The sequence below is a fragment of the Manihot esculenta genome, chromosome 11 (assembly GCF_001659605.2).
Source record: "Manihot esculenta cultivar AM560-2 chromosome 11, M.esculenta_v8, whole genome shotgun sequence".
Lineage (NCBI taxonomy): Eukaryota > Viridiplantae > Streptophyta > Magnoliopsida > Malpighiales > Euphorbiaceae > Manihot > Manihot esculenta.
Window position 1 is genome coordinate 4,369,199 of NC_035171.2, and position 20,541 is coordinate 4,389,739.

Here is a 20,541-nt window from a genome sequence, read left to right on the forward strand (position 1 = left end):
TACTGAGGATTGGACTCGTAAATTCACTAATGATGTCTGCTCGGTTGTTCATGTTCCTAGATCAGATCACAAACCGTTGGTGATTAATACAGCTCATAAGGATAATAAGGGAGATAGAAGGAGTTTTCGATTTGATAATGTATGGTTATGTGATGAGGGTCTGACTGAGGTTGTTAAAGGAGCTTGAATTAATTCTATACCACGCAACCTTTTGATGAAACATGATGATTTAGATTCTGCTCTTTCGTTGTGGGGTAGGAGAAGAAATAGAGAGTTTTAGGAAAAGAATAAAACTATATGGAGATTATTGGATAATGGGCCCAGTACTATTTCTCACGCCTCTTTAAAGGAAGATTGAAATCGTCTCATTGAGCATGAAGAAACTAGACTTAAACAACAGGCAAAGTACTTTTGGCTTAAAAATGGGGATCAAAATACAAAATTTTTTCATGCACAAATTAATGGTAGACGAAGAATGAACCGTATTACTAAATTAAAGGAGTCGTCGGGTACCTAGATTGAGGATGAGTAGAAAATTAAAAATCATGTTCTGCATTATTTAAAGTCTATTTTTTATGGCGGTTCTGTGGATTGTGAACGGATTTTTAAGTTGGTGCAGTCCTTGATTAGTGATGCCGATAATGCTGATCTTTGTGCTCCCTTTTCGAATGAGGAATTTAGAGCTACTCTTTTTCAGATGCATCCAAATAAGACACCCGGGCCGGATGGGTTAAATCCTACATTTTACTAGAGATTTTGAAATTTGATTGGCAATGATGTTTCTGATGGTTGTCGCCTATGTCTTCAACAAGGTACTTTTCCTTCTTCTCTTACTGAAATATTGATTGTTTTGATCCCTAAAGTGGATCTTAAATAAAATCAGTTATTCCAACTCCAACCTTTGGTGGTGGCACTAATCAAGTATATAAGAAAAATAGTTTTAAAGGCACTAATCAAGTATATAAGAGAAATAGTTTTAAAGGACTGCTTTTATTATAATCGAGTAAAATTATATAGTTAAATATGAATTTATTATATTAATAATGAAATTATATTTATTATGTATGTAAAAGAGTTGTATTAAATAATTATTTTAATATGTATGTATATATATATATATAATAATAATTTTATTTGATTAAAAATAAAATGATCATAAAATTGAAAATTTATTTTGTATTCTCACTTTTCAATTTTTAAAAAATTTTAATAAATTTAAAGGCCATTCATACGTCTAGGTGTGAAATGACGTTAACCTTATGCCCTAATAAACAATAAACAACTTGTTATCTTTATAAGACTTTTATATTTTTATTTTTATATATTTCATAATTTTATATTGCCCACTACACCAAATTGATTGGTCAATTATTGAGTTAAAATCTCTCTCTCAAACATTTGGATTGGACCTCAGATATAAATCATTAATGGCACCCATGAGCCCATTAAAAAATAACTTAGGTACAGAGCCTTACTGTAAGTGCATTAATTTAATACTTCAATATCTATTTCTTTATTTATTATTAACCTCATTAATGAGATGAATAGGACCTCCAAAATTAAAAAAACATTGTTGATATTTGTCAGCCGGCTTAGATTATTATTTTTATAAACAAATTTTAACAAAAAAAAAACTCTTACCAGTGCATATGACTTCTATTTTAACATTAAGTATAATTTAACATCCCTTTCATACTAAAAAATAAATTAAATATAAAATATTTATGAAAAGCTCAACATCAAAGAAATTATAAAAATGCACAGACTTAACCTGGTGGAAAGTGCATCCTTGTAACCTTGAGAGAGGTCTGAGGTTCTACTCCCCCAACCCCCTATTTCAAAAAAAAAAAAAAAATTATAAAATCAAATTTAACAATTATTTATATCAGATATCCTACGTAATATCACTAATATATTATAAAATTACTCTTTTTACAGTGTGAAAATATAAAATTTTCACTCATTTTGTAAGAAAGCCCCATTGACAAGAGGTTTATGGAGTCGATCCAAATTGAATTAAGTGGATTTCATGTGATTTTTTTTTTCTGAACTAATAAAAGACCACACTCAAAAGAAATTTAAAAAAAAAAAAAAAAAAAAAAAAAACAACTCCTCGTTGAAATTTAGAATAAAGAGAAACTCATTAATAAATTTATAATATGCATTACACAAAATGACATTAATCGGAGGCTCAGGGGTGGAGGGAAGGTACGGCAAGGGGTACGTGCCGTACCGGCGACCAGAAAATGCTTTGAAAGGGGATGAAGGTACCGCAGCGCAGCCGGTGGTGCCGCAGCGGCGCAGCCGGTGCCCTACCAAAGGGAAACTCCTGGCTCCGCCACTGTAGAGGCCTAACTGGAGGCCACGTGCTGCGAATTCTACGCTCAACGTTATTTTTTTATAAGAAAAAAAAAAAAAGGAAAAGGACGGTCCTAACGCTAAAGTTACCTACTGTCTTCCTTCATCCTTCCTATATCTAACTCTCTATCTCTGACCATTCACATTCACACTCTATAGAAACTCTATTATATATATACTCGCAACAAACCTATGGTCGTGGTTGCATAAGTCTGCAACTTCATCGCCTCTCGCTTGGGGATGAACGGGGCAGATCGCCGGATGGAAACCAGAGGTATTAATTGTTTTCAGCTGAAACTGTTGTACCAAATAGGAATAGTTTCATGAAGATTTCATTTCATCTAACTAATTGAGGCATGTTGTTTATTGATTGTCACTAAGCACAGATCAGAATGAATCTGGCTCATCTCCTGAGAAGACTATTGGGCCAAAGTCATATTCATACGGTGAACTAGCAAGTGTAACTGGTCATTTCTCGCTCAATAACATAATTGGTCTAGGTGGTTTTGGTCATGTTTTTAAGGCATCCTTGGATGGTGAGATCCGTGCTATTAAGAGACTTAATTTTCCGGATGTACAATCCGAAGGAGGTTTGGAGAGGGAGATTATGGTCGTCAAAAGTGTCAGTCACAAAAACCTCGTTGAATTGGTTGGTTACTGTATTGATGGAGCCAATAGATTGCTTATTTTAAAGTATTTTCCAAATGGGTCCTTGAGATCTAAATTACATGGTGAGTTCCATATATCCTTTCTTTTACTTTTATGTTCGGATAACTAATCAATATAACATGATTAATCTTAAAAATTACAAATGGTATTGTAGGAAGTGGGGATGTTTTGGACTGGGAAAAAAGAATGAAGATGGCTACAGGTTCTGCAAAAGGATTGGAATATTTACATCAACACTGAGTATATACTACTATATAACTTTATTTGGCAGGATTTTAGCTTTTGAGTGTGAATTTATTTATTTATTTATTTTTGTTTATATTGATAATTTATTTTTTCTCAAAGATTGATATTATATATTTTTCAGGTGAACCTAAAATTATTCATTTAAATATCAAACCAGATAATATTCTTCTTGACGAAGATTTTGAACCTAAGGTAAGATAATTTTATAACAAATAAATATTTTATTTATATCATGGCATATGTATAGTAGAACTTTCATCCGAAATTTTATTTTTGAATAATATTAAAAATTTATGTGAACTCCTTAATTACATAATTTAATTCTTGTAATTAATTAATAAATCTGGGTTTTAATTCTTTTGGTTTGGACATATATTTTTGGCTTTTTTTAATAAAATTTATTGCTTATAAAAAAAAATAATAAATCAACCTTAGTAGGTTTCTTGCTTTTTTTTTTTCACGAGTTAATCTTAAACCTTTTTGCAGTACGAAAAATAGTGTAATTTATCAAATTAAAAAAAAGAGTATATTCATGAAATTAAGAGCGAAAATAACTTATTCACCTTTAAATTAATATATACATTATATATAAATTGCATAATAAATTTATTAACCAACTTAAATCATTTGTTTAGATAACAGATTTTGGACTTGCTCATTTTTTTACGGAGACTACTACTCACATATCCAAATCATCAGTTATGGGAACTCAAGTGTACGTAAGATATAACTTTCTTTCTATATTTAATTGCATTGCTATTTTTTTTACCTATATAAACAAATAGCATTGCTATTATTGTCTTTTTCATTTTCACTCTCATTATTATCTACTCTAAAAAAAACACATAAAAATAAATTAAGACTCCTTAATTCGAAGATATTATTTTCTTAAAAAAAAAATCTACATGAATCTTAATTGTGATAATTCTATTGCAGTTATGAAGATCCACTAACGACGAAATTGGGAAAGTATTCCGATAAGTCTGATATTTATTCTTTTGGTATTACACTTTTAGAGCTTATTACTGGAAGAAAACCTCTAGATAATGGCACCGATATTGTTACTTGGGTATAACTCTATTTGCATTAATAAAAACTATGATATAAAGAATTTTTTTATCTCAGTGATTATAGTCATTTAAAAAAAAGTAAAGTTTTGAATTTAGATTTCAATGGCATGCATTTAAGATCCATTAATAAATATTTTTTTTATCTTGTAGGCAAATCTTCGCATTAAAAAAGCTTTAAATGGAAAATATGCAAATTTTGTAGATTCCAAATTACGATCTTTTGATGACGAACAAATGCATAGAATGGTTTCTTGTATTAATTCTTGCTTAAATCAACCTCCAAACTCTCGTCCAACAATGGAAAAGGTAAAAATTATTTTCATAACTAATTTAATTTCAGTATCTTTCAATATATATATAATTATGTGGAAGTCTATTGATTTGTAATTATTTTTTTGCTATAAATGTCACATAGATACGTCTAATTCTTGAAGGAAAATCACCTCTAGAGGAATTATATGGTCACGAAGGATTGCAGCTGAGTATGATATATAAAGGTTCATATTATTTTATGTTAATTTATTATAAATTATATGCATATTTATACTAAAGCTTGATCTAATTGCTGCCTAAATTGTCATTTAATTTTCAACTGCAAAAAATAAGTTTTTTAATTTGAAATTTAGAATAAATTAGTTTTTAACCAAAATTGATACATATTAATTAAATATATTTTTTAATCTTATAATTATTCAAACAAACTGTAAAAACAATGATGAAAGCTTTATCTTAAAGTTTTAAAACATAAATCTAAAAGTTCATAAATAATTTCTTAATCGTTAATTTTGTTAATCATTGAATTAAAACGTATAGTTAATATATATAGTATTGAATAGTTTCAGGATTAAAAATATAATTTTATTTGAATATAATTATTTATAGGGTTATGATTTATCTTATTAATTATTTTTAATAATTATAGGAGACAAGAACAAAAAAATCATTTATCAACCGAAAACCTCCTTTGTCCCATATATATGAAAAGTGTAAAATTAAGAATTACTATATTTTATTTATTATTTCATAAAAATGAATACGTAATTACATTTACATTTAAATCGGTTAGAGTTTTTTAGAATTAAAAAATAAATTATAAATATTTAATTTATTAATTAGGAATCAATATATAAATTGGATGTTTGTATTAAATAGTTAACATTTTAGTCAATTTACAAGTTCATTGACTTATTTATAATTTTACATATTATTCTTTTATTATTTAAGGAAAAGTAAATAAATAGAAACAAATCTTCATAAGAAAAAAATATATATTATCAATGGCCATGAAACCATTTGCTATTTTGAAGTTGTTAAATTTTCTTTTGAAAGATTGTGAAACGTAATGATTTACTTATATTATATACATCCTGTTTGACAAACTTCTAATAAATTGATTTAGTTTGTTTAAATAATAAACTTATGATATTTATAGGTTACAGTGTTTTTAGGTAAATTTCAATCATATAGGTTATTTGAATATTATTAAAATTAGTACATAACAATAATAATAACTCAATGTATAAAATTAAGAAAATGAAAAATAAAAATATGAAAGTTAATACGATCATTTCTCGTTCACTAATCTAATTGGTGAAGGTGGTTTAGGACAAATTTTTATCGGATCTTTGAATGGTGAGATCCGTGCTATCAATAAACTTAAAAATCTGCCGGATTTACAATTCGAAGGAGATTTTGAGAGACAGATTAGGGTCTTTCATAGTATCCGTCACAAAAATCTCATTGAACTGCTTGGTTACTGCATCGATGGACCCAATAGATTTCTTATTTTAGAGTATTTTCCAAACGGATCTTTGAAATATAAATTACATGGTGAGTCCTATATCTTTTATTTTATATTCATATAACTGTTATGACATATATAATTAATCTGACAAATTAGAAATGGTATATTGTAGAAAGTCAGAATGTTTTGGACTGGAAAAAAAGAATGAAGATCGCTATAGGTTCTGCAAGAGGATTGGAATATTTACATGAACAATGTGAGTATATATTAATAGAATATATTTATGCTTGGTAGGCTTTGTATTAATAATTTATTTTCTTTAAAGTCTTATCTTCTCTTTATGTCTTTTTCAGGTAATCCTAAAATCATACATTTAGATATCAAACCAAATAATATTATTCTTGATCATAACTTTGAACCTAAAGTAAGACAACTAAATAATAAATAAAAGTTTTGTTTATATCATTATATATTTATATTAAAACCTTGATTGTTGAATTTTTAAAAAAAAAAATATATTAAAAAATATGTGAACTCATTAATTTGATTGTTGTAACTAATTAATAAATTAACCTTTATAGTTTTTTTTGTCTTTTTCCTGCCTTAATATTTTCTTAATAAACCTTATTGAAGTACGGATAATAGTGTTATATGATCAAATAAAAAATAAAAAATAAAAAAAGAATATATTCATGAAATTAAGTGTTGAAAATAATTAAATATTTAAATTAATATATATATATATATATATATGGCATAATAAATTTATTAATCTACTTAAATCATTTGTTTAGATTTCAGATTTTGGACTCAGCACATTTTTTACGGATGATGATAGTGACATATCCGAATCATATATTCGAGGGACCCAAGTGTACGTAAGATATAACTTTCTTTCTATCGTTTTAATTACATTGCTATATATTATTGTATATTTCTTTTTAGTGTCATTATTATCTACGCACATAAAATGAAATTAGGGCTCTTTCATTTGAAGAAATTAGTTTTTATAAAGAAAATCTTAACATGAAGTTTAATTGTGATCATTCGATTGCAGTTATATGGATCCAGCCGCATTTCAATCGGAAAAATATTCAGATAAATCCGATGTATATTCTTTTGGTATTACGCTTTTAGAGCTAATTACAGGAAGAAAGCCCATTCATAAAGGAGTTACTATTGTTACTTGGGTATGACTCTATTAGTTTATAACAGTATAATATAAAAATTGTAATATGTATTCTTTTAGCTCATTGAAAAAAAAATATATACTATAAGTTAAATATAAATTTACATGCAACAAATATTTATGATTTGTTAATAAATATTTTTTTTTTCAATATCTCATAGGCAAATCCTCTAATTGAACAGGTTTTAGATGGAAAATATATGGATTTTGTAGATTCCAGACTACAATCTTTCGACTATGAAGAAATGCATCGAATGATTTTTTGTGCTAATAGTTGCATAAATCAATCTCCAAAATCTCGTCCATCGATGAAAAAGGTAAAATTCATTCACATAATTTAATTTTGGTGTATTTTAATTAATTTTATGGAAACATTGAAAAATTACATAATTAATTTATATATTTTTATACTATTGTTATGCCATGTAGATATTTCTAGCTTTTGAAGGACTTTTGCCTCTGGAGGTTTTATGGGATGAGAAGAACAACTACTTACTAGAGAGAGCTACAAATGAAGGTCCGTTTCTAGTAAACCATGGGAATATCTATTTCAAAGTGGTGTTCATTTTCTTTATAGATAAATTATAACTTAATGATAAGGTGAGATCATTAATAGCACTCACAAAATTAATCTGGTAATAAGTGTATCTGAGTAAATCTGAGAGCTCTTAGATTCTACTCTTCCAATTTTTAATTTCTAGTGAAAAAAATCTTATTATATTATCAATTAAATTTTAATTTGTTTCAATTACACTTCAAAATAAATTAAATTATTTTTTAAAGCAAATTCAATTAAACTTAAAATTGGTAATCAAATCAAAATCATATTTTAGTGAATTAAATCTGTTTTCTTTAGGATAAAAGCTTACAAAATCTAAAAGTATAAATTATTTTGAATTGCATTTTTAAAATACTTAATTTATTTAATTCTGATTGGCATATAATTCTTAACATTCATGTGTTATAATCGTGGTGTAATTTAAAAAAAAAAAATCAATTGGTAAAAAATTAAATGTTGTGTTGATGTCTTCAACGATCTGAGTGTGAATGACTAAATTAAAATTTTGTCTATTTATTTTCATTGAAATAACATGATTACTTTAGATACAGCTTCACATTTGCTTCTCAACCAGTTTCACATTTTTTAATCTGTTTTGATGGATTTTTTATCCAATTTTTTTTACTTAGCATGATTGATCATAGGATGGATATAGTAAAAAGTCTGATAACCGATTTTAATTAGATTTTTCATGTTAAATTTTTTCTTGTCTTATTAATAAAATGCTGCTTATCAGAAAAAAAACCAGTACTTACCATTTTGTTTTTTAATTCCATTTCTTGGCAAAGCAGGTGATCCGTTGGAGTTCGAGCAGGAAATATTCCTCTGAAAAATCTCAAGAATTTAGCAGAAATGTTTAAAAAAAGAAATATTTTTTTCCTTTTAAATAGAAGTTGGAAACTTCATTCAAAGGCCAATTGAACATCGAAATAAAAGATAGGCCTCAGTTGAGGTGGCAAAGGAAGACTTTGTGAATTTTGCTTTGCTTGTATGAACATGTATGTGGATCATTCTATGTATTGATGCGTCTTTGGAGACTATTGCAATTTTTTTTAATAAAAAAAAAGTTGGGGTCTGAAATAAATAGTATACCACTACAAGAATTCAATTGATCACTAACGGACTTCACCAACGGATTGAAGTCCATTAGTGATACTAACGGACTTCACCAACGGATATAAGTCCGTTAGTGATACTAACGGTTAACTCTAACGGAATATTGTAACCGTATTGTCCACTAACGGATGAAACCATCCGTCAGAAGTCCGTTAGTAAAATATTAACGGACTTTTTCCCGTTAGAAATCTATAAGTGAATTTATTATTTATTTAATCTAAATGTTTTTTCACTAACGGACTAATCATACGTCAGTGAATTGTGGAGCCAAATACACAATCCTAAATGAAATCCCTAAATCGTGTGCTTGGAAAATCAAAATCACTCTGATGTTGCGTCCAACCTCTCGGTCGTTCACCGCCGCCGGCATTCATCGTCCGCCGCCGTCAACGGTCCGCCGCCATCTACCGTCGACAAGTGCACCCTTTCTCGACATCACTGTCCACGAGTGAGCCCGTCTCTCTCACCAGTCTTTCCCTTCTCGACGGACAGTGTCTACAAGTACCCTATCCATCTCTTCATTTACCATTTTTAACACGATATATATTTATTTAATGTCATTCTCCTTCCATTCTTTAAGTCTGTTAGTTTCAAGTTGTCTAATTTACTGGACTGCTCTTTGTTCAGCTTAGGTCAAAGATTTTTGATTTTTTTTTATCTTGAAATACCGCGTTCTTTAGAATTTTCCTATCTTGAATTCTTTGTTCAATGATAAGGATAAGAGTCAAATATTAGCTATTCCTCTGAGTTCTTCTTAAATGAAAGACAAAGTGTGCTCGAAATTTGATGCAAAAGGAATTTGCACCTGCTGGTGCACTGGAATTTGTTAGAGTATAGATTATTTAGCTATGGAATGTCAACATATCCATATCAACTTTGCAGCATGTGCAGGATTTTGGTAACTTAACATTTGAGGTTGTTTCTATCTCTACACTTTCACTTGGTACTGATTTTTCTTTCCATTTTTTTGAGGATTTACGCATTAATCTCTGGAAAGATAAATGCATGAAAGTCTATTAGGATGCTCTCTTTTCCTTTAGAATTTTCTAGTTTGATGAATGTTTATCGTTTGAGGCCACTGGGATAATATGTGAGAAAAAAAGGGAGCTAGAGAATCTTACAAATATCTGTGCAATTGCCTGTAAAATCCATATTTGTTTACGTGTTATAAATCTCCCAGGCTGTAAAGGTAGATGAAGGGGTTTCGTTGCTTTGCCTTTTATTTTACACTTCTGCAAGTGGGTTAATCCATAGAAATCCCAGGATTTAGTACACTTTTAGGAAACCTTTTGAGGTCCATTCTCATAATCTTCGAGAGAAGGGTTGCATAATTGGTTATCAATTTCTAATCTCTAGAGGTTTATTACGATATTGAATCAAAAACTATTCAATACTAGGCTATTTAAGATAACTTAAACTCTTAAACTCTGTCCTGTTCTTCCTGGTATAACTATTGATTAAAATGCGGAATATTTTATTGACATGTCAATGTTGATACCATAATGTGTATGCCAGAATATTCAAAGTCCTGGGCGTTTATTTGAAATGGAATTTAATTTGTTAGCAGAACTGGAGGATTTGTTATTTAAATATAATCACATGAATTTTACTACTAAAGTGAAGTCAGGGACATCAGCTCATACTCTCTTTTCCTTAAGAAAATGGGCTTGGCCTACTCATCCCTAAAAGCTAGCTTAAGGGAGGAGTGCCAAGGCTTTATGAGGGGCATTACCCCTTCCCAAACCAGTGTTAGGATTTAACACTCTCACACTTAGGACCACCAAAAACCTTGAGGGTGAAATACTTGTGGGAAGCCTAACACTAAATGGGGAGGCTTTAACCATTAAATAGGATGAGAAGAGGAAGGAAAGGAAGTTAGGGAATAACCCAAAGGATTGCATTTTCATAAATATGGAGTTCTATATATTATGTAAAAATGAATAGTGAATGAAATTGTAATCCTTGGGGTTATTCCCTTTCTCTTTCTTTCCTTCCTCTCTCATCCTATTTAATTCTGAAAATTTAACACTTCTCATGGTACTCATAAATCAAGTGCAACTTCTGTGACTTAAATGAACTATTTTAAGCATAATTTCACATGATTGTGCTGTAGAATTATGTCCTGTTTAGGAAGCAGACAAATTTGTTTGGTTGAGCATGGTGTTAATGGGGTTCTGAGCAAAGTTACTTCAACTGACTAGACAAGGTGTAATACCCGGCTAGACTCCGGTATCGGAATCCTTACCGTCCGGTGGGATCTCGGATGTCGGGAACCTCTAGAAGGGTGAAACCATGTTTTAATAAAAATGTTTTAATGTATTTTATGATTTTTTAAGTAAAAAGAAAGTTAAGTTTTGAATGAATATAGCCTTGGAGGAAGACCCAGGTTCGGCCGCCGAATCCCAAGTTCGGCCGCCGAACATGCATGCACTTCGGGAGTGCTTTAGGCCCCCGAAAGCATAAGTGAGGGAAGCCCAGGTTCGGCCGCCGAACCCCAGGTTCGGCCGCCGAACTTTATGTTCAGCTGCCGAAAGTGGCATGCATGCGGAGGCACGTTAAGCCCCCGAAAGTGGTCTGGCCAGCCACCTATAAAGGGGTACCCTTGTCCAAACGAGAGAGCTTTTCTCCCCGTTTTCGGCCAAGGTGAGCTTTCCGCCATCCCTCCCCGTTTTTGAGTTTCTTCCTTCAGATCTTTCAAGTTTTTCACAAGTTTTCATTTTGTTTTGAAGTTTTGAGCAAGTTGTGGAGCTTGGAGGTTCAAGGAACTCTCTCTCTCCCATTTTCCGAGCTAAGGTCGTTCTCCTCTCGATCTTCAAGAGGTAAGGATCGATCTTGAGCTTATGGCATGTTTTAAGTAAGTTTTAAGTAAATCTATGGGGTAGAAATGCATGTATCGGCTTATGTAGAGTTTATGGGTTTAATGTGTGTTTTTGAGCAATGTGGCTTGTATATGCTTGATTGATGTGTTGTAGATGGGGTTTAAGTTAGTTTGAAGCCCCTAGGAGCTTGTATGCTTGAGTATGCTTGTTGTAGAATAGGAAAATGCATGTTTGGAAGAGTTGGGGGGCGAAATGTGCTTGAGGAGCCGAGTTTCTGCCACTTTGGGGAAACTCAGGTTCGGCTGCAGAAGGGACTTTCGGCCGCCGAACCCGCTTGTGGAGGCAGCTTTCGGCTGCCGAAGCCTGCCCCCGAAAGATGAGTTTCGTCTCTGTCTGGGAGTTTCGGCCGCCGAAGGTGCCGCCGAACCTGCCTGACTTTCGGCTCTGGAGGGACTTTCGGCCGCCGAACCTGCCGCCGAAAGTGCCCTGTTCAGTCATTCCTTACATGTTTTCTATGGATGTTTTAAGGTATTTTAGGGGGTTTTTGGGGGATGTTTTAAGGTGTTTTAGGGGGTTTTTGGGGGATGTTTTAGAGTTGTGTTCATGTATGTTTGGTCCCTCATTTGAGTCCACCTGTGTAGGTTCGGACCCGAGGAACCGAGGACCCCAGCAGTGAGTCAGTTACCCCAGTGTCTGGTCAGAGCTATCCAGAGGTGAGTAGAATAAACCTTTATATTTTAAAGCAAATGAATTATACAGTTTGAGCATGCCCATGCATCATGAATGTCATGTGATGATTTAGGTTGTTGCATTAGAATTCACGAATATATTGCATTGCATAATTTCGATGATGATGTGGATGGTTATTGGATGATCCTTAGTCCTCGATATGATGTAATGTGATATGACACGGTATATTGAGAAAGTCCAGGTTGTACCCATTCTACGTCCCTGGCATGATGTAAGAGAAAGTCTAGGTTGTACCCATTCTACGTCCCTGGCACATTGGAATGCTATGTTATGTTATGTTAAGAGAAAGACCGGTTGACCCATTCTACGTCCCGGCACTTTGGAATGTAGAGGACTCTTGGTGACAATACCATCCGTGATGTGATTTGTCTGTGACGTGTTGCATTCCATTATAGCATATGATTTAAATGTTTTATTATTCTGCTCACTGGGCTCTAGTAGCTCACCCTTTTCCCTAATCCCCAGGGTTGCAGGTACAGGCTAGACAGAGAAGTCAAGGTGAATGAAGTCTTGTATTGTAACAGATAGAATGTGGACATGATAAATTGTATAAGGATTGTAAAAGTTATGAATAGTTATGTCATGTAATGTAATGATATTGAGGATTAGAGGTTGTGCTTGACCCAATGTGTAAGGTATCCCTTGTTATACATGATCTTAGATGTTTTATGATGTTTATGTAAACCAACTCAACATATGTTATATCGCCCATTGGGGCACTGATGAGATCCTACAGAGGGGTCAATGTATATGATTATGACTATGTTCAGTGCATGCACAGGTTGAGTTTGGTGTATGAGAGAATGTATGAAAAGAAAAGTTTTATTTTTTTTATGTATGTTGTTGATCATGTATGGGATTACACAGGTTTACAGGTTGTATGTCAGGCTTGCTACGGGTCCTGGCGGCCTTAAGCTGACCTGGATCCTAGCGCCGGTAGCGGTCCGATTTTCGGGTCGTTACACAAGGCAAATGGACATAACACAACTTGACCAAGTGCACCAGCAGGTGCACTGGAAATTGCAAAATCAATTCGGCCTCAAAGTCGTGTCTTTGTGGAAGAGAAAATTTTCATGATATTTATTGGATTTGAATTGATGGTGAATATTCACATGGAATATCCCATTTTAAAGTTTTCAAAGTTACTTTAGAATTGAATTCTAATTGCATTGTGAAATTTTTTTGTGCATGTGTTTGAATTTAACCAAGTGTGGTTCACAATAATAATATTTCTTTTCACCACATCCTCAATTACCGATATGATGAAAATATATTAAGCCATTACATTTAAATTAAGTGTGGTTGGATAGGTGGATATTCCAAACATGAAGCACTTTTGATAGGATGATGGCTGAATACATGTACTGATTGCTAAAATTTCTCATTAACAGCCTAACCAACCTGGTTATACTGCCCGCCCACCTCCCCCTCCAGTAGAAGATACTGCAATTGATATCAGGCAAGTTCAAATTTACTTATGTTTAATTTAATGTTTATGAACTTTATATTATTTTTTGCATATGACAATTTTTGTTTGTTCACAAATGAGGGGACGTGGAAGGGTTAAGAAGCCGAGAGGACCAGTTCAACTTCCTGCTAGTGCAAGTCAAGAGGACGCGACTACAGATGACGGACAAAAGCATGAGTCGCATTTACCACGGGCACCGATGGAACTTGGGGATACGGAACTTCAGATATGGGTACCACTTGCATCAGGTGTACAACCATGTCATAGAGAACGATCATATACACCAATTCCACCATGTACCGATGCACAGCTTCCCCGTCCCCTTCCACCTCCTCACCGTCACAGTCTACATCCTCACCGCCCTACTGCAGCTCCACGACCAGCGGTATCACATACACATTCACCTCAACCTGCATCCCATTCTAGTACTGCATTAGCTGGACGGACAGGATCTGCATCACCCTCTACTCCATCATCTGCTCCTGCATCTGCTCCAGCATCAACTGCATCGACCACTGCTGTACGCGAAACACAGTCATTCCAACAGACTATTTCACTCATTAACAATAAGTAATAGTTAATTGTTTATTAATTAAGATTAATTTAAATGTTACCATTTACTTACTCACCATTGTTCATGTAGTTTACATCTGTCGGAGATGTGCAGCCGCAGGATTACTCTGATAGTGAAAGAAAGATTGGTCGAGGAAGGCCATTGTTGGAAGACAGTGCCCAATGAAACTAAAGAGTTTTATTGGCAGGAATTTAAGGTGAAGCATAATTATTTTAGCAGTTTGACCTATATTATGAAATGTTTAATTACTAACTACTCATAAAATGTAATCTTTTTGCAGAAATACTTCATATGGGACCAAGCAATTGACAGCTTGGTAAAAATTGCATGGCAGAAAAAGGCAGCTGAGCGATACAGGAGCTTAATGTGGGAAATAAGGAAAGGGAAGACGAAGAATCTTGCTACACCAGATTCTGTTTTGAGGAAGTGGCAGGAAGCTTGGAACACTTCTGATTACAAAGAGAAGTGTGACAAGTTTTCTGCCAATAGGCGCAGTGAGGTTGGAGGGTCAGGATCTGGCATTTCCAGGCACGCATGCGGATCTGTTTCACAGTATACCCACCAGCAGAGGACGGTATTAGTAAATATTTTTATATATGTTTAACTTCTTATAAATAATTTGTTTCGATGATAAATGCTACACTTCTTATAATTGGTAACAGAGAGAAAGACTAGGCAGAGAACCACATCCTCATGAGTTTTTTGAGGCCACACATAAGAGAAAGGGGACGGACGAGTTTGTTGATGCTAGGTCAAAAGCTATTTATGTAAGTTGATATTAAATGTAGTTAGTAACAATTTTGATGGACTTAAGTCGTTTTACTAATACGTTACTTTTAATTTGTAATGCATGATAAATACGTACAATTAAAGGAGGCTGCAACACAGCGACAGGAGGGAAGCAATGAGTCGACGCCCATAAATGAGGCCCAATTGTACTACAAAGCGGTTGGCGGGCAGAAAAAGAGTCGAGTTTATGGACTAGGGTCCCAGGCTTCAACATATTTTCATGAGCCATCTCATTCTTCCTTTTCAGACACTTCTGCACCCCCAGTGGATCCTCCTACAATTGAAGCAATGAACATGATGTAGAATAAAATTGATCGGCTAGAGACAGAGAATAGTCGAATTACCATAATGTTGGACGAGTTGCAGACGTTTATGCATAGGATGATGTCACAACAGGGTATTGGGACATCCACTCAGTCATCTGCTCCTAGGGCACCTCCAGCTCCGTCTCCACAGCAGCGGCATGATGATGCCCCTGTCATTGGTGATCATCATACAGATAGTGATGATGATACAGATGATGAACTCGCTAGTTTAGTTTAGTATGTATATTTTGTTATGAGCAGTTGATAATTTTTATTTCAAATTATAATTGTAGTACAAATTCTTTAAGTTTCACATATATTTGAATGAGTAATTTGGTTTTTTACGTTTATAGTATTATTAATGTAATACCCGGCTAGACTCCGGTATCGGAATTCCTACCGTCCGGTGGAATTTGGGTGTCGGAGACCTCTAGAAGAGTGACATCGTGTTTATAAAATGTTTTCATGTATTTTAATGGTTTTAAGTATGAAATTAAATGAGTTTTTGCATGAAAAGTCCTTGGAGGAAAACCCAGGTTCGGCCGCCGAAAGTCAAGTTCGGCCGCCGAACATGCATGCGTTTTGGAGGCACGTTAGGCCCCCGAAAGCATAGGAGAGGAAGTCCAGGTTCGGCCGCCGAAAGTCAAGTTCGGCCGCCGAACATGGCATGCATGCGGAAGCATTTTCGGCCCCCGAACGTGGCCTGGCCAGCCACCTATAAAAGGGGCACTTAGCCGAAATGGGCGAGCTTTCTCCCATTTTCGGCCACAGCCAGCTTCCGACCTCCCTCTTCCAAATCTAGTGTTCTTCCTTCAAATCCCCACCATTTTTCTTGAGTTTTAAGCTTACATTGAAGGTTTTGGAACTTTGAAACAAGTTTTGGAGCTTTGGGAACTCAGGAGCTCATTTTCGTGGATCTCCAAGTTTAGGTCGTCTCCCTCTCGATCTTCAAGAGGTAAGAGCCGATCTTAAGCTCCTTATGTGTTTTAAGTAAGGTTTTATGAGTTCTTTGGGTAGAAATGCATGTTAGGATATATGTTGAGTTATGGGTTAATATTGATGTTTTGAAAAATGTGTGTTGATTGGGTGAGTTTGAAGTGTTGTAGATGGGGTATATGATTGTTTGAGACCCCTAGGAACTTGTATGCATGTTTTAGTTGAGCTATATGCATGATTTGAGGTTTTGGGAAGCAAGAGGCTCATGTGAGCCAAGTTTCTGCCCTTTGGGAAGAAACCAGGTTCGGCAGCCGAAGGGACTTTCGGCCGCCGAACCCTCCTATGGAGGCAGCATTCGCCTGCCGAAGCTTGCCCCCGAAAGAGGACTTTCGCCTCTGTCTGGGAGTTTCGGCCGCCGAAAGTGCCGCCGAACATGCATGAGTTTCGTCTCTGTCTGGGAGATTCGGCCGCCGAAGGTGCCGCCGAACCTGCCTGACTTTCGGCTCTGGAGGGACTTTCGGCCGCTGAACCTGCCGCCGAAAGTGCCCTGTCCAGCCATTTCTTGCATGCTTTTCTATGCTTGTTTTGAGATGTTTAGAGGGGTTTTTGGGGTATGTTTTAGAGGTATGTTTAAGTATGTTTGGTCCCTCATTTGAGTCCACCTGTGTAGGTTCGGACCCGAGGAACCGAGGACCCCAACAGTGCTAGCTGCTTCTGTACCTTGTCAGAGTCTGTAGAGCCAACCAGAGGTGAGTAGAATAATCTCTTAAGTTTTAAATTAATGAAATATCAATTTTCCTTTTTAGCATGTTCATGCATCACTATTGCCATGCGATATCCTAGGTTGCTTGCATTATATATCACGAATATGTTGCATTGCATATTATGTTGTTGATGTGGGTAAATGCTGGATGATCCACTAGTTCCTGGCAGGAAGACCAGGGAGCCTTTGACTACGCCCCTGGCACTATGAGAAAGAAAGACCAGGGAGCCTTTGACTACGCCCCTGGCACCATGGGACGCCAAGACCAAGTGCCTAATAAGGCCTTGGGGCAGTGTAAGTTATGTTATGTTTACAGGAAGTCCAGTGAGCCTTTGACTACGCCGCTGGCAATAGTTATGACGATGGGACTAGTTGGTGACAGGTTTACCCTTGTTGTGGCTTGTTTGTGATGTGATGCATTTCATGAAAGCATAAATTTAAAATGTAATGTTTTATTATTCTGCTCACTGGGCTCTTGTAGCTCACCCCTTTCCCCTAACCCCCAGGTGTGCAGGTACGGGATAGGCCAGGAGGTCAGGAAGAGTAGATTTATGTTAGTGTTGTAATAGTTAATGGTGGACATGATGAATGTTGTAATGTAAGAGTAATGTAAAAGTCATGTAATGTATTGATGATATTGAGGATTAGAGATTGTGCTTGACCCCTTTGTATATGGTTATCCCCCTTTGTATGCATGATCGTTATATTTATAAGATATGATTCAACCAAGCTTAATGTATGATGAGATACCCCATTGGAGCATTTGATGAGGGCTCCAGTGGAGGTTTATGTTTATGTATATGATTATGTACAGGTTGAGCTTGGTTGATGTATGAGAAAGTTTACAGGTTTATGAGTATTGTTGATCATGTATGGGATTAAACAGGTTTACAGGTTATGTTAGGCTTGCTACGGTTGCCGGCGGCCTTATGCCGATCTGGATCCTAGTGCCGGTAGCGGTCCGGATTTTCGGGTCGTTACAGAGTGGTATCAGAGCCCTAGGTTCATATGGTCGGACCTAGAGTGTCGGGCTCATAGATGTTATAGAAGGTCAAGCACAATAGGAAAAATCATGTCCACTAGGATAGGATGTGGAGTCCTGTCTTGTATGATGATGTGAAATGCCATGATAATATGCATGTGCATTAATGATATGCTATGATATGTGATGAGGGTTCATGTGTGCCCACATGAACCATATGATGCTAATGTTGCTTGTTATGTGCTGTTTTTCAGAAACAGGATGAGAAGAACTCGTCGATCTGCACGATTGACTAGAGTACCACCTAAGGATGAGGGTATGAGCGCCCGTCCTCCAGCATTGCCTAGGGCAATGTCTAGTAGGTCCAACAGAGATAGAGCAGTGAGAGACCCTAGAAGGTCTCTGGATCTGGGTAGAAGCAGATCAGTAAGAGGAACAGTTCAGGGAGGAGTATCAGAGGACATGGGGATGATATGGATGTAGAGCAGAGGAGGGATGGCAGTCTGGGAGTTAGCATGTCAGAAGAAGGAATGGGAGAGTCCCAAGGAGGCACTCAGGCCTCGGGATTTGTTCAGCCACCCCACTACCCACACTTCTCACAAAATCCCGGGTATTCGATGGGAGGCACATCGGATTACCCTAGCTTCACCCCTTATCCCACACAGATGCCATACCCACCCTACTACCCACCATATTCACAACACCCAATGTATCCACCCCCACCTTATTATCCAAATCCAGTTAACCCCACCTCAGAAAATGTTGCACCTCCTCCACCATCAGCAGAACCCACAGTTCCAGAAACCCAAATGCCTAAGCCTAGCTCATCTGGTGGGAGCAAGGTCAAGATGACCGACTATATGAAGCTGGGTGCTCCCCAGTTTGATACCGGTGATGACCCGTTTGTGTACCTTGAGAGGGTCAAGACCATTACAGATGAGATAGGGGCAGATGATAACAGAGCCATTCAGATGGCTGGGTTCACACTCAAATGTAAAAAGGCCCGTGAGTGGTTTAAGAACTATGTGAGCCCGAGGTTGGATAGTCTATCCTGGGAGGAGTTTGCAAATGAATTTGCAGGATGGGCTTTCCCTGACAGTTCAAGAGAGTTAAAGATGATTGAGTTTGAACAGTTAAGGCAGACAGAGGATATGAGTGTAGAGGAGTACACCGACAGATTTTTGGAGCTGTTGCCGTTTGAAGGGCAAACTCTTGACACAGACCAGAAGAAGTCAAGGAGGTATATCATGAAACTTCACTCCAGGTATTCCTCCTTGATTCAGTCCGCAGATAGGGAGAGCTTCCATGCCATAGTGGATATGGCTAGGAGGATGGAGGCTAGTGCTATCATCGAGGGGAAAGTCAAGCAGTCAGTGGCACAGCATTCGGGTTCAAAGACCCCAGGCTCTTCTTCTCTGAATGCAGCAGCTTCAGGTAGTAAAAAGTGGGACAGAGGTCCTAAGAAGTCGAAGAAGAACAAGTTTTGGAACAAGGTTAAGTCCAGTCTGGGATTAGGAGGTGGCTCAAGCTCTGGTGCAGACAATGCAGTTTGTGCAAGGTGTGGTAGGCCACACAGGGGAGTATGTCGGTTTGGGACGAATGCTTGTTTCAGATGTGGTCAGGAGGGGCATATGGCTCGAGAATGTCCAAGAGCAGTCCCAATGGCACAGTCCCAATAGACAGCCTCAGGAAGTGTAGCACAGCCAGCAGCTCCAGCCACGACTCAGGCCAGTGGCAGAGGTAGAGGGAGAGGGGCAGCCTCTTCTTCAGCGGGTTTCAGAGGTGAAGGTCCATCAGCTCCAGCACGGATCTTCACAATGACACAGCAGGAGGCAGATGCATCTAACACCGTGGTGGCAGGTAACTTAGTCATTGGTTGTTCAGATGTTTATGCCTTGATGGACCCTGGTGCATCTCATTCTTTTATTGCTCCGAGAGCCGTAGAGAGGTTGGGTCTGATGACTTCTGGGTTAGAGTGTCCTCTCTGGGTCAGTGGGCCCAAGTGTGATCCATCAGTGGCAGAGTCAGTCTGCCAATGTAGTCCTGTATTTGTTGAGGGAAGATGCTTGTCCGCTGACCTTGTGGTTCTAGATTTGACAGACTTTGACGTCATTCTAGGGATGGACTGGTTATCTACCCATGGTGCTACCTTGGACTGCAGGGACAAGGTAGTCAGGTTCAGAGGTCAGGATGGGTTAGAGGTA

General features: G+C 36.1%; 2 protein-coding genes across 3 annotated transcripts in view; both read left to right on the top strand.

Annotated features, from left to right (window-relative positions):
- Positions 1-20,541, top strand: part of LOC110626696 (proline-rich receptor-like protein kinase PERK15) — a 92,708-nt gene that overhangs the window by 49,461 nt on the left and 22,706 nt on the right. The window lies entirely within an intron of this gene.
- On the top strand, positions 2,479-8,910 carry LOC110626335 (proline-rich receptor-like protein kinase PERK14). Of its 2 annotated transcripts, none has more exons than XM_043962053.1 (15): positions 2,479-2,632; positions 2,745-3,089; positions 3,182-3,267; positions 3,395-3,465; positions 3,909-3,988; positions 4,210-4,342; positions 4,494-4,649; positions 4,759-4,840; positions 6,260-6,343; positions 6,441-6,511; positions 6,882-6,961; positions 7,145-7,277; positions 7,459-7,593; positions 7,706-7,793; positions 8,627-8,910. In XM_043962053.1, exons 5-15 carry the CDS (start codon positions 3,975-3,977, stop codon positions 8,662-8,664), a joined length of 1,014 nt encoding a protein of 337 aa, XP_043817988.1. In that variant the 5' UTR covers positions 2,479-2,632; positions 2,745-3,089; positions 3,182-3,267; positions 3,395-3,465; positions 3,909-3,974; the 3' UTR covers positions 8,665-8,910. The 2 variants fall into 2 exon arrangements, with proteins under 2 accessions (XP_043817988.1, XP_043817989.1); XM_043962054.1 differs by having other exon boundaries at positions 3,916-3,988.